The 14,844-nt window shown below is 41.7% G+C and overlaps 1 protein-coding gene across 4 annotated transcripts; it reads left to right on the top strand.

Annotated features, from left to right (window-relative positions):
- The first annotated feature begins 1,046 nt into the window (after positions 1-1,046).
- Positions 1,047-13,606, top strand: mcoln2 (mucolipin TRP cation channel 2). 4 transcript variants are annotated; one of them, XM_079739979.1, is made up of 14 exons: positions 1,047-1,187; positions 2,090-2,243; positions 2,874-3,047; positions 3,432-3,588; positions 4,474-4,552; positions 4,651-4,747; positions 4,956-5,055; positions 5,600-5,712; positions 6,410-6,559; positions 7,222-7,323; positions 7,522-7,644; positions 9,759-9,965; positions 10,534-10,661; positions 13,197-13,606. In XM_079739979.1, the coding sequence occupies exons 1-14, from the start codon at positions 1,141-1,143 to the stop codon at positions 13,231-13,233; spliced, it is 1,668 nt and encodes a 555-aa protein (XP_079596105.1). In that variant the 5' UTR covers positions 1,047-1,140; the 3' UTR covers positions 13,234-13,606. The 4 variants fall into 4 exon arrangements, with proteins under 4 accessions (XP_079596105.1, XP_079596108.1, XP_079596107.1 ...); XM_079739982.1 differs by lacking the exon at positions 1,047-1,187 and having other exon boundaries at positions 2,107-2,243; positions 3,437-3,588; XM_079739981.1 differs by lacking the exons at positions 1,047-1,187; positions 2,090-2,243; positions 2,874-3,047 and adding an exon at positions 3,060-3,306.
- Positions 13,607-14,844: the final 1,238 nt, after the last annotated feature.

The raw sequence follows: 14,844 nt of genomic DNA, 5'->3' as shown, positions 1-14,844 counted from the left end.
ATTATTTTCAAAAATTGCATGCGCAGTTACGTTTTGGCCCTGGGCTAAGCCCCGGATCTTTCAGAAACCTAGAAACGCCCCTGTGTCAGAATTGTAAAAAATATATATTTTTTTAAGAAACAACATTCACAATTGACAGACCTTGTTTCATATTTACATCTTAATAACTATACGACTTAAGAATCTGCTGACGCTACATACTTTCATTTCCTGACTGCTAAAGAGGAAGTAATACGACCATCTAAATTGACACTTTTAACTGGGTGAGCTTTTTGATGCCCCTTTGGGTTGTGGGCGATATATTTTATACATATTTTGAAATAATTTACTTTTGAGTATTTGTTTAAAAAAATAAATATTTTGTACATTTTTTAATACATGGCGAACAGAACTAGTGTTTTCGTTTGTCATCGCTAGGAGAAATGCAATAGTTCCAAAGTAAAAAGAGCCTAAAACACAGACACACAGCCTAATCACAAACAAGCAAAAAAAAAAGACGCTCCTTTAGATCATCTTTAGATCATCTTTTTACTACACATTGGAAATCTCCCAGAGAAAATGACGAGCAAGTTGTTTTTAATAGGTTAATATGTAACTTTTCTGGCTTTTTTATACACATTCAAATGATTGATGATAATCTTCCTCATTTTGAGTATTTCATCGATTCATTTTGTATATTGAATACTTGTTACATTTGTCCCTGTCATGGGTTACAACCGTCCCTGTACACTGGAACGGTTGTAAAAGTGGAGTGACTTTGATATAAGAACATTTTCCTTCATGTACTTATTTCATAAACACACTTCAATACATTGTTTCAGTAGTTGACACATTGACATTTTAGAAAGTTGTCTATTTCAGTGTAAAATTTGTTGTTTTATTGGGAATATAGCATAAAGTGTCAAAACTGTCCGTACTCCCCTGGTCTCCCTCCTTGTAGTTGACTTCCACACTGTCCCTAAAAAAGGCCTTTCCTGATTGGCTCGCCAGAGGTCGCGTCAACTGTCAAAAAGTCGATCCACGTGTTTAGCGTTTTTCTACCTCAATGTAACGCAGCAAGTGGTTGCTCAGTCGTCCGGCTCCGCACGAACACCCGGTCACTGATGGAAACCTCCTTTTCGTCTACCAATATATCACACGATGGAGTTGTTCGTTCGTCGTTATCTGGGAAGGAGTGACTCCATTAGGTAAGTTAACATATATATATATATATATTAGGTTTTCTGCGCGTAGGTATTTAGAAGTTATTGCGACATATTTGGAATCGAAACTAACTTTATTTAGTTCCGTTCAACGCAGTGAATTGTAAAATATTTAATTAACTCTAAATGTAAGGCATTGTACAATAGCCTGCGTTACAATGTAAGAATCATGTACGTGACTCTTGAGGCAATGTTTATTTCGTTTGGATTACGCAAGATGGGTAAATTTATAACTCCTTAAATTACTCCGAAATGCAAGCCTGCCGCATGCGACGTTCGCGTATCTTCGATAAGTTTGAAGCGTTCCATCTTTCGTATTAAGTGTTAAGCGATTAAACGCTTCGGACTTTTTTGAAAGAAAATGTATTTGATTTGCGTGAAACAAAAGGCATGTTGATGCTACGGACAGATGCACAAAGCCACCGTAGAGGTGAACTGTTTACTGGCGTTTACCGCCATTCAAATACAATCAGATGAGTTGCGTTTTCACGAATAGGACACCCTAATCGATGGAATGGGGAAGAGGTCGCGATGTCCGATCCCCGGTGTGTTGGCGTTGGACCCGTCGATGTACATGTGAAATGCCTATAGGACTAGTTAGGAACGCGTGAGCAGAGAACAGCCTTGGACTTGTACCTGTCACATGAATGTAGTCATTGACCAAGTAGGCCTAACGTTTGGCCTATTGAATGCACTCGCGTTGGCCGTTGACTTGAAGTTCTCCATAAATAAAATGCAGGCCCACATAACGTGTTGCATGATTGAAATTATGAGGTTTTTCCTCATCACTACGTCGCCCACGTTAATGGAAGGTTTTGTATTCTGCGTGTTTAATTTGCGCGTACATTCCTTAATGCTTTGACGATTAAACAATGACTTTGTTGTAGGTCTACACTGACCCCAGACGTCATTAAGGAGGACACTCTGAGGGACGACCTGAGATACTACTTTATGAGCCCTTGTGAGAAGTACAGGTCGCGACGGATTTTGCCATGGAAACTTGGTGTACAGATTCTCAAAATCATCATGATCACCACACAGGTGGGCCTGTGTTTTCTCAAACTTCAGTGCGCCCATCATTGCAGCGGGGACGATTATGGTTCATGATGGTAGAAGATCATTCATGACCTGAATGAGACACGTTTGATGGTCCATAGGCCTTTTTCAATTGTTTTTTATGCTGAGAAGTGAGCTGTAGTTTGATTTAAAGTGTACACCTCGATAGAACAACCAAATAGGGTTTCACCTCTCTGGTGAAACCCTGCTTTAGAGATATTCTACTTCCTCTTTGGCTGTTGTGGACAGATGTTTCATGTTGTTCCACAGCCTAAATTATATTTTAATTCTTTCATGACATTACTTTAAATGTAAATTAATTAGTTGATCAATATAAAATGATTAGATTTTATAATGTTAATCAATTTATCGTTTTAGTAATCTTTTTCTTGGTGGCCCTTTGGACCAAACAAGTAAAGTGAACCGATCTCTTCTCTTTAAGGCTGGGATAGGACTTTGCCCTTGATGAAATCACCTATGACGTGCATAAACTCTACAGTACAGTAATACACGCCTTTAGTGTCTGTTCAGCACTGCGAGGGCCGTGAAAATTGCTACTGCCTAAACAAGAACTAATCATTGGGTCCCCCTCTAATCTCCATCGGCCCCTTGCAGCTCATTCTGTTTGGCCTGAACAACCAGCTGGTGGTCTCGTACAAAGAGGAGAACAGGATGGCGCTGAAGAACCTCTTCCTCAAAGACTACAGCGGCGTGGACGAGGATGACTACAGCATCGCCGTCTACACCCAGCACGGGGTCTACGACTCCCTTTTTTACATTCTCGATCAGGCAAGTGTTCCCTTCGCTCATTCCAAAACATCTCCCCGCTTTTATTTTGACATTTGACACTAATAATTTTGTTTGGTTTTACATTTCCTTAAATTCCCCAAATTGTATCACTTCATTCTAAAATAAATATATTTCGAAATCGATAAATGTTGAGGTTAGATTATGCGGCTGATTTATTCATCCCAGAGAGGAAATGTGTGGTGCAACAGAAGCGCGCGCCAAACGGAAGGGACAAATATTGAACTTGGAAGTGTGTCTCGTGAGTTTGTGGTTAAATTACACATGACTCAAACACGCAGGCCTTTCACAAACCAACAACCCCAGCAATTCACACAGGAAGTGTATATTTTTTTTACCATTGGGCTGACAGTGCTTTCTTTACAGTACAGCCAGCTAGGCAACCTCTCGGTGGGTCCCATCGGCTATGCTGAGGATGAGAATGGGGGTGTCCGGCCCCTTGTGGTATGTAAACGCTACTACAAGAGGGGCACCGTGGAGCCTTCGGACGACGCGTACGACATAGATGCCGAGCTGGAGCACGGTGTGTGTGTGAGGGTTGTATATTTGTGTGTGGGTGGGTGGGCCCTTTATAGATGCTTTCAAGCTTCACATTTTCATTCAGGTTTCAGAACAAATGAACCACTTATTTATATGGACAGCTGAGTAGTGGGATTGCCGTGCCTGACATCGCAAGATCAATGCGTATTAGTCTTGAGCCACTCAGTTCTTTTTAGATTTCAAAGGGCTGACCAAACTTCCCCGGGACGCAATAGGATAGACCTGCAAACAATCAGAGCAACAAAATGTGGGACCCATCAGCGGCAGCCTTCTCGGTTCTTTATGAAAACTCCTCAACGGCTCTCCAATAGGCCACTCCGCTGTTCAGTCATCATATTAAACCCGCCCCGTTTTAGATTAATTGTTGTGATTGGACTGACCTGGGCCAAGTCTGCCTCTGTCGTAACTGCAGGGAGGCCAGACTCGTATGCCAGAGAAAATAAAACATGAGCTCTCACATTAATCTGGTTCACAGGCTAGGGAGCGCAACGATAGAAAGCAACATCCTGGGGAGAACCCAAGAGTATTTTATAAATGCAGATTCTCATACTTGAAGGCAGGACTCAAAATGTATTTGAATAATGTTCCTAAATCCGAACACAAAACTAATGAAGGATAACTTGATAATCCCATATTTGGCCATTTGGATGATTGCTACTGATGCCACAAGGGAAGCATTCCGGGATGTCTCGAGCCCTTGCATATACTTTTATTTATTCTAACCGATGTAACCTAACCTATATGTAAATATTGGTCTTTGCATATTTGCATTTTTGTATTCAGTCATATAAAAACAATCTAGCATTCTTAATTGATACTGTAGTCGCATTTGTTTTTATTCAAAGTCAACCTATGTTTTTTATTTCAGATTGTTTCACATGTCATCCCAAGTCGCAAACACCATGCAAAACCCAAAATGCCTCATTTTATAGTCTTGAGTTCTACAGGTAAGCCCCTGAACTTGTATGTTCAGCAATAATCTATTCATCCACTTCTTCTTTCACCACGTCACAATAAATGGTCTTTCTTTTCTTCTTTACTCTAGACTTGTGGACGTGGAGATCACCTTCCACTTGAAAGGAATTAATTTGCAGTCAGTGCGCGCACGAGAATTACCCGACTGCTATGCTTTCTCTGTGACGGTACAGATAAACAGCTGTATCAATCCTAACCGATTTCTGTCATCATCACAATGCCATCTCTTACCATCTAATGAAACGGCTATCAGTTAATAGTGCATCATTGGATTTTATGTTTATTTTTTAAATACATTTTAAATGACTATTCTCTAGTTGTTTTGAGTTTTAGGTACATGAATTCATAAAAATGTATATATATTCTCCTCCTTAGATAACCCTTGATAATCAGGGCCACAGCGGTAAGATGAAGATCTTCATGGACATTGACTCCATGAGCAGTGCCTGCCTGGAATGGAAGATCTCAGGGACAGGTAGGATCGTTAAGCTGTATCCCACACCGCTCAGACCCAGAGAAGTGGGTAGAGTTGGGAATTGTGTAATATTGATGTAGTGTATATTCTACCAGGGGCAGGCTAGTTTGGTGGTTGGGGAGGTTTGACACCCAGCAGAACGGTTTGCTGTGAGAGTGTGATCCCCAATGTCTACACAGTCTACCTGTAGGCCTCCTGGAGCGAGATGGCTGAAAATGTTTTCCAATTAAGTCTATATTACATTTTTGTCAATTTCCTAACAACCTTTCATGTTTCTTAACCTTTCATCCAATTACATTTCTGTGTTTTTATAGCAACACATTTCCAGACATTTGTGTTTGCATCATAAACACTGCTCGGAAAAACGTTTTTAAAAGACGCGGTACAATGTCTCATGGTAAACACAAGGAGACGGTTGACCTAGACACTGTGTTACGAGGTGTTTTCATATCCACGGCCTTATCAGGAACGGTGCAGAAGGGGGAGGTCACGTGATAATGTGACCAGATAATGACTAGTGTGCCACTGTATCTTTTCTGTTCAGCCCAGAAGAATACCCAATATCTCCTGGTGTTCGACGTCTTCGTCATCATGATCTGCGTCGCCTCGGCCGTGCTGTGCACTCGCTCCATCGTCCTGGCTGTTAGGCTCCTCCAGGTGTGCTGCCCTTTGTTCTTGTTTAAGGGGACATATCATACCACCAGGTGTGAGTGTGATTAGCCATTACAAGCCGTTTTGGAAATCTGCCTCTTCTGACATCACAAGTGGGTGTATCCACCTAGATGTGTGCTGGATAGATAAGCAACGTTTGCTACAGTCCACTGGGTAGGCTGGTAGACTGATCTATCCAGCACACATCTAGGTGGACACGCCCACCTGTGGTGTCAGAAGAGGCAGATTTTCAAAACGGCTTGTAATGGCTAATCACACTGACACCTGGTGGTATAATATGTAACCTTTTAATGCTGCCAACAGCAGTTTCTCCTGGCCCCACTTTGTTCTGTTTTAAATTGTATTTTGATCGAGTCTCATGGTTCTCATACATTCAGAACTGAAATGGCAACACTAATACATCAGAACCATAAGACTCTCGGATCCCAATGCATTCAAAACAGAAATTTGTGATTGCAGCTTTATAAAAGTAGTTAGTTAGTCTGTTCATATCCCACGATCTTCTGACTTCCATCATTTATTTCTGCCTCTGTTCTACTGGGGAAACAAAATATGTAAACAAACTCACAGAATTGTACATTCTGTTCAACCTGGAAATTGCTCATTAATGTATGCTAACCGGTGCGGTCAAGTATTTTTACCTTTTTACATGCTCAGTTCAAACTTTTCATGTCTTTGGCAGAGGTTCACCAGATTTTTCCAGGAGAACTACAATCGCAAACTGTGCGACGAGGACCAAAGCGAGTTCCTGAATGGCTGGTACCTGCTCATTATCGTCAGCGACCTCCTGGCCATCGTGGGTTCCATATTGAAGATGGAGATCCAAGCAAAGGTAATGCATATCATGAGAACCCTCATTATCTGCTGCTTGGTTTAGGGAGGGTCCATCCAGTTGGGATTACTCCATAATGTCACTTTTCACTCATTTGGTTTTCGAAGGTCCAAGTGCCGAATATTGATATTTTTGGACTGAATTGTAGAGTTCAAACCACAATGTCTACCTGTATGTAGGCACATGATGTGTGTTCCCTTTGGGACATTTTAGTGACAATTATTCGTCACAATGCCATGGAAACGGAATTTGTATAGCCCTGAACGTACAGTCTTTAAGGCCTCACTGTACAAATATTTTGATGGCCACCTAACCCCTATCCGTAGGGCATCAGCTCAGTGGCTGGAGGACTTTGGAGCCAATTGAAAGGATGTTGTAAAAGTCTGTTTACCAACTGTTCAGTCCATCCTTTTCCAGAGTTCATGTTCAGTATCTAACACCAAGTTTTAAGAATGTTAAATTAAAGCAGACTTTTGTAAAACTAAATACAAATATCTACCTTGTATCGTTCAATGTAACAAATTCCCCATAGGTGATTAAATTTCTTTTTTAAATCTTTTTTTTAAATCAACATGACCTACAGAACAGTTTAGTATACATATATGAGCAAGCGGACAATGAAAACATTGCTGGTTTATTTTAATTGCTCTTTTCCCCTTCAGAGTCTAACCAACTACGACGTGTGTAGTATTTTTCTCGGGACCTCTACCTTAATGGTGTGGTTTGGCGTTATCAGGTACCTGGGCTACTTCGAGAAGTACAATGTAAGTATATTCTGTTTAGTAGTGTGTTTTGTGTCTATTAAGTATGCTGTAAGGTCTAGTGTACACTATCAATGGTCACCTATCTAAAAATACTCTCAGGGAGCTGTACATGGTCTAGTGGTCAGGGTGTTGGATCGTCAGGGTGAAATGTTGTGCATTTGTACCCCAATGGCCACATCCTCCCCCTTGTCTTTCTAGGTCCTGATCCTCACGATGAAAGCGGCTTTCCCGAAGGTGCTGCGCTTCTGTTGCTGTGCAGGCATGATATACCTGGGCTACACCTTCTGTGGCTGGATCGTATTAGGGCCGTACCATGAGAAGGTAGGGCCCTGGCACACACAGACACGCATGGAGATCCAGAAACTCGCAGACAGACGGACAGAGCCTGGATTTGTGGTCATGAAGGAGTCAATCTTCAAAGTCTGTCTACAGTTCTCTTGATTGGGATGCCTGTTATTTTGTTGAGGTTGTTGGTGTAATTGATTTGGCATTTTGCCCATGGTTCTTCAAAACCCTCTCAGGCTCAACAAGCGCTATATACAAGAGCCTATGGGATTTACAATATGTTTACATGAAAGTTGACAGTATTTAGGCATGGCCGCCAGGGGGCAGTGTTGGTTTGTATTTATTCTTGCATGTTTGGAGCCAGATCGGGGGAGCAGCATCACGATCAGCAGGTGTCTATATAATGCCCGCTCTGGGAATATTTTGACCTGAGAAATGTGCATTCATGACGGGGTTCAAAGCCATCTATCGCATCCTGAAAGTATGACCGATACGGGAATTCCCATGCAGTCAATGCTGTACATTTATTGGTTGAGGCCTAGTCATTTAACTGGTAGTATGTCACAATAGAAAGATCGGTTGAAGCCATCTTGCATTCGGCAGATGTTTTTTACATTTTTGAGTTTTTAGTGGTATTAAAGGAGACATATTATGGGTCCTTTAATTCCTGCCGGACAGCTGACGAAGCTTCGGCGGCAGTCCGGCAGCTCCGGCGGGGGGAACTCGGTGGCAGTCCGGCAGAGAAAGGGATTGTACTCCCGGACCTAAGCGTCCTCCGAGTTCCCCCCAATGGAGGTGCTCGTCCGCTGGTCCACAAAACCTTAGCTATGCTCTGATTGGAGGGGAGTGGGCAAGTGGGAGGTAATATTTAACTGTGCCCCCTTCCTACGTAGGAGGGCGCCGAAACTGACTTGCTCTTAAGGTAACTGTAGGCGGGGTACATTCAGAAATGCATATCTCACTCAAAAAATCATGTATGGACTTTTTTCAAAGTTTGTATGCGTGTGGGAGCACCAGAGACCCAAAACAACACCACAAATCCCAGGGAAAGTGTTGTTTTCATAATATGTCCCCTTTAATGTTAATTGTGGTTGCATCTCCGGTTGTTTTTTGCTATGGTGGAGAGCGGCCTAAAACAGTTTGAGGTGTGTGTGTGTGTGTGTGTGTGTGTGTGTGTGTGTGTGTGTGTGTGTGTGTGTGTGTGTGTGTGTGTGTGTGTGTGTGTGTGTGTGTCATACGACGACAATAAATCGGAATCATAATGTTTTTAACTAACATTATTTTACATTTAAATCGAAAGGACCAACGTCACAAAAAATGTCAAAATGATGAGGCCTAATGTTAAAAAAACATTGCTCAAAGACACATTTTATGGAATTAGCCAAATTATGTATGCGTCAGCCTTGCCGTGCCATCAAGGAAGACTCAAATCTTCCAAACACAACAAGTGCAGATATGTTGTCGTGTCCAGGATCTCCCGTCATGGGACAGCCTCGCTGTATTTACAAAGTGGATGCTCTGGGATTCCCCCTGCAGTCTCGCTCGAAAGAAGCGTCAGCGTCTTGGGTATTTACAAGGGAGGGTAAACAGAGGATGTAGCGCATCTCCTAACATGCCCTCGAGATCCATAGTGTCTCAGCAGTCTGTTGTGTTTAGACGCTATCGCAGTCCCGGGAGGGCGGGGGGGTTTGTAATTCAGCGTGCATATGGGTTTAGGTCTCCTGTGAAATGTTTCATTTATTCACATAAATTTATGGTACGTTCCCAAGGTCATGTGACTTAAGAAATCATAGGTCGACGTAAAAGAGGAAGTCTTGAAGTCACGGGGGGGGGGTAGTGTTACGTTTCCTCCTGCACGTCCTCCGTGTAGTCCACACGTTTCCCTCGTTTGAGTGTTTATCGTCCGAGGGGGGTGTGTGTATCCTGCGGTTCCCCTCCACCTGTGTAAACTATTTATTGTAAATTAACTTGGTAATCTAGGAAACTGTCTCTCACTCGCTTTCCACCCCCTTTCACCCCCGTCCCTCCATCTATTTCACCCCCTCTCTCTCTTTCCTCCCCTCTCGTTCTCCGTCTTTCCCCCCTCTACTTCTTCACCCTCTCTCCCACTCTTCCCCCTTCTATCTCTTTCCTCCCCCCTCCGGTGTCAGTTCGAGAGCCTGAGCCGCGTGGCCGAGTGTCTTTTCTCGCTGCTCAACGGAGACGACATGTTCTCCACCTTCGCCCAGCTGAAGGACAAGAACGCCGTGGTGTGGTTCTTCAGCCGAGCGTACCTCTACACCTTCATCTCCCTCTTCATCTACATGGTGCTGTCACTCTTCATCGCCCTCATCACCGATGCCTATGACACCATCAAGGTACTCATAAACCAGCAGTGGTCCATAGCTGGTCAGGGTGCCTGACTCGAATCCCAATGTCTTGCCTGTAGGCCTCCCTGGAACGACATGCCGTTGCAACCTACCTGCTCCTTAATGACTCCTGAATGTATGTCAAATATCACTGAGTCAGTTTGGATTGAAACGACCCCGACTCTGAAGAAGGTGTATGTGATTTGATAGACTTGCGCATAAGATAATAGGTGGTCCTCCCCAATTCTGATTCCATTGTGTTTTTTTAAATTTATTAAGGGTTATGGTGACGAGCACATGGATAATAGAGGACATCTAGCTTCATAGCCTCAAGTCATAGATTTACTTGATTAATCCACTTGGTTTAAGACTCTCTGGAACAATTCAACGTTTTCACGTTTTATAGTCGGCATCTGAAACACTAGTGCTACGATGTAAATATTCCATGAATTCTTAAAGGCATCCTGCACTTTGCATAGGTTGGGAAGGATCTCTATTTAACAATGGAATTTGGACTGCTCTTCATGATGATGATGATGATGATGATGATGATGGAGGCTTACACTCATGTCCGCAGAACTACCAGAAGAACGGATTCCCGTTGACGGACCTGCACAAATTTCTAAGAGAGCGGAGTGATTTTGACTCGGTGGAGGATGGAAGCCAGACGGGCGTGGGCTTCAACCCCCTCTGTTGCTGCCAGCGGTACGTCAGCAGTAGACTGGAATAAAATCAAAATGCTAATAAATGAGCTTCTCTTTGCTTGAACCCACCCTATTTTTCTAATCACAATAAAAAATATATATATTGTGTGTTTATGTTGGTGGGTGGGTGGCATACAAGCACATGGTTATCAAATCAATCACACAATTAGGTAGAGTATCAGAGCAAAAAACTAAACCTAGATTTTACAATTTGAAACCGTTCTGTTATGGCAGTAACTAGCTTCAAATTGTTTAATATCTGTGTATGTAAACTTTTAACATTGTAAAAAGCAAAAGTCTCCATCTAAAATTGTTCGAAGGTTATGACAACAAAGAAGGTAGCAGTACTTTCCCAATGGTGAAGCCATACATTACTGATGTTTACCACTCTGGCTGCCTTGCTCATGGGTAAACATTGCCTTTTCTCTGACTGAACTATACCATTATGTCTTGAGCCACATTGCAATTGTAAATCAAGGGCAATCATAAGTTTACTAAAGAATTGTCTAGTTGCTCTAAAACTCTCCATATAATCTGTATGGTAAGTTCCTCCGGTGCATAGTAATTATGGTCAAGTCAACAGTTTGTACATTATAGCACTTTAAATCTGCATTAAAAACATGTTGCCGCCACTAAATGAAGACACAATCTACAACTAATAGACTTGTGATTAGAATCATTGATTCAACAATAACCGCGTCCCTGGCCGTCACACACGGGTTGTGTTTCAATGTAACATAAGCCGGGTTGTTTTGACCGAAGCCCATTCTGCGTCCCCGGCCCGCTTTCACTTCCTTTTACACTCCGCTGCTCGTTCCTCCTCTGTGTTCCCGAAGGCTCGTCATGCAGCGCAGGCAACGGCGGAACGCAGCGGAGTCTCCTCCATGCCGTGGGCTCGCCTGAGCCTATGTGGTTTCAGAGCAATGAAATTAGTGGTGGAAGCGAAGCAGACACACCCAGTGATGGGCCTGATTACAGAGGCTGCTGGGAAGAGCCCCCCCCCCCCCCCCCCCGCTTTATTCGAGATAAACAAGCCATGGCCCAAGTTGAATAGAAAGGAAAGGTTTTTAACTTTGCTGCTTGTGTTGTGTTTTTGTTTCTTTATTTTTGAGGACACAATTCGGTGAGGTTGTTGGGTTGATATCCCACGGTCTTAAGTTTTAGTTGTGTGGTCGGTGAAACTGCAGCTTGTGCTGCCTCGACCGTTTATTTGTACTTGCGCACATGTCTGGATCAACTTATGTGCTGAAACAAGAAATGGTAGAAGCCTTATCTACCACACGAACCTCAACACAGCTGTGAGTCTGTTACTTCCCGTTAACACCGTGTATGATTTCAAAGTAAACCTGAGCACAAGCACCATTTCCCCAGCGTGTAACTAGTTTGCTCGATTTGCTTCTGCATTCATATTCATGTCTACCTCAAACAAGAATTTGGTGAAGGAGGTACACTTCAATTCCTTAGAGGCCTCGTTCTTATTCAAGCAAATACATTTCTCATTATGCAATATTTTTGCAAAAAAAAAGTCAGTGTGGTACAATGTCTTTCATGAATGATTTACCGCTCAAGGAAGCATCACAATGAATCTACTTGTCATCTAGGACATAAAGGACTTGCTTTAATTAGTGTTTCTTTCACTCAAGTTTCTGCTATTCTGACTTTCTATGCAGCCTGATCTAATTTGCATGGCTTTTCTTCCCTTGAGAGTGCTCACAAATTTGATCAGTATTTTCAGTGAGACTGTCTTAATAACCTATGGGAGGAAATTTCATCCATGTGCCATTAGGCTTGTCACAAAGGATTTCCTGCTGGGCTCGTGAAATGCATAATCTGGTTTGTTAACAAGCTGATGGTTAAAGGCCGTCTTGGAGCACTTATGTGGTAGGGTTCAAGACTCTGGCCTTAATGTCTACAGATGCAAAAGCAGTGTAGCGTTGATTGCACTGTATCCAAGTTATGATAGATCTACATATGAAATCCTCCACAATGAAACCAAGTTACACCAACGTTAAAGGGGCCATAATATACCACCAGGTGTGAGTGTGATTAGCCTTACAAGCCGTTTAGAAAATCTGCCCCATATCACATCAAGGGGCAGGCTAATCACACTCACACCTGGTGGTATAATCCCCTTCAATCTTGTCAAAATGTCTCATCCCTGTTTTTTGCTCAATTTGCACCTGTTGGTGCTTGTCGATGTTGCTGAAATATGAGTGGCTAACATATCTAGCCTCTTGAATAACATGGTGATTCACCGATGAATAGGGAGGATTTGGAACCACCATTTCCACACATTCCTTCAACTGTGGAACAGCAAAATGGAGGATTGATGTTGTGGTCAACCCAACCTGTACACTCAGTAACATGGGAGAACAGGAAGAGGAAGTCACCTTAACCTTTATTGTTTATATGAATTTAAATGATGGAAACATGAATAGCATAATATCTTTACACCCTTTACAATCAACTTGATTCTTTGATTCTTCTTTCAACCAAAAGTCTCAATTTTGTTTGAATTTGGATTATGTCATTACAGAGTTCAACCAAATGAAGATGTTGCACTTGTCACATGATGGATATCAAAGCCAAGATGTCATGCCAGACTTCATCAAAGTTCATTGATGAAGACACTGTTCTTGGAAGAGAACATATACTCTTAAAGGAAATGTGTAGTACAATGTTAAAGGCCAAATACTTATTTAACCAAAATATATGTGAAATAGTTGTTGAAGCAAGTTTTTTTTTTATTTTTTCTGTAATGAAATTTACTGTGTGGGTTTGTTTGCTTAATATATTGGTATTTTGATGCAATGTGAGCCCTGAAAGAGAATGTTGTAAACTATGTTGATCATCCGCAACTGAATGTAATTTATTTTTCAAATCTTGAAAATGCTTCAAATGTTATTTGAAATTTTGATTACAATGAATAAAAATGTTTTAACATAAGTTGTTAAAGTTTAGGAATTGTACAACACGTGTACGCCTTGAAGCCATCATTTTAATCAGGCCTACACTTTATTTAAATTGTTTTGGTGTCAGATTAGCCTAATTATTTAAATGGCCATTACAATTGATCCAATTGTAGAAAGAAAATTGGACCACATGAGAGAATTCAATTCAAAGGCCGCAACAGAGACAATTTAGACAAGTAGCACATCCTTTAATTCTAAAAAACGCTGTCTCTTTACATGGCCCTGAATACAAGTAACTGTATGGGTCGAGATCAATTCATTCAACATAACGCCAGTGGCAGTTTTAGCAAATTGGGGGCCCAAGGCCAAGATACCTCATCCGATCTTTAAAAGAACAGAGAAATAAAAAATACTGACTGAATGGTAGATAAGCAGGTAAAGCTAGTCTATGTGGAAGTAAAGGTTGGAGATGAGAAAAAATACCTTCCCCTTTATACCCTGCATACACTTCTTTACTCCAAAATGGAAAGCAGAGAACACACAAAGTGTAGCACTACACAATAGTCACAATGGAACCCAAAAGAGAATAAGGTTTCAGATAACACCTGTCTTTGCCAAAATGCCAGGAAAATTAGCACTGTTAAATTCTTCTTTTTTTTAAGATTAAATCAATATCGATATAACAGCAAGACAAGTAGTTAGGGTAAACCCCCACAAACAGTCATATACTTAGCAAAACATCACAAACTGCCATATACACAAAAATTGCCAAGATGAATAATTTACTTTGTATGTGTGAGTGAGGTTGCAATTTGCATTGCACTTGAGATTGACATTTCAATCATTCTGCAAACAAACCCATGTACAAGATACAGGATATTGTAAGTGAATTGACATTACAGTTGAGATTGAACATTTCAAACATTCTACAAACAAACCTATGTATGAGAGAGAGAGTCTATGAGAGAGAAAAGATAGATTGTTCTCTACATCACACGCTTCTGACACAGTCCTACTTATTGACGTCTTCTCACAGGTCTTCAGCTGGCTGCTGCTGCTTCTGTAGCGGCATGTTCAACGCTTTGGACGTTGTTGTTCCTGTCTGTATCCCCAACCGTAGCCGTAAAAAGTGTCATCTTTGGCAGCGTTTCCAAATACTTATCGGCAACGCTGCCTAATACTTTTAGCTTTTTTCTTTTATTTGAGCCGCTTGCGTAACTTTATTTCCTAACCCTTTTCCTAACCCTTAATTTTATTTTCGCGTGTAGACTC

The sequence above is a fragment of the Pollachius pollachius genome (genome assembly GCF_949987615.1).
Source record: "Pollachius pollachius genome assembly, chromosome: 7".
Taxonomy (NCBI): domain Eukaryota; kingdom Metazoa; phylum Chordata; class Actinopteri; order Gadiformes; family Gadidae; genus Pollachius; species Pollachius pollachius.
Note: the sequence above shows the minus strand (reverse complement) of the source record. Positions and strands in the feature narration are given on the sequence as shown.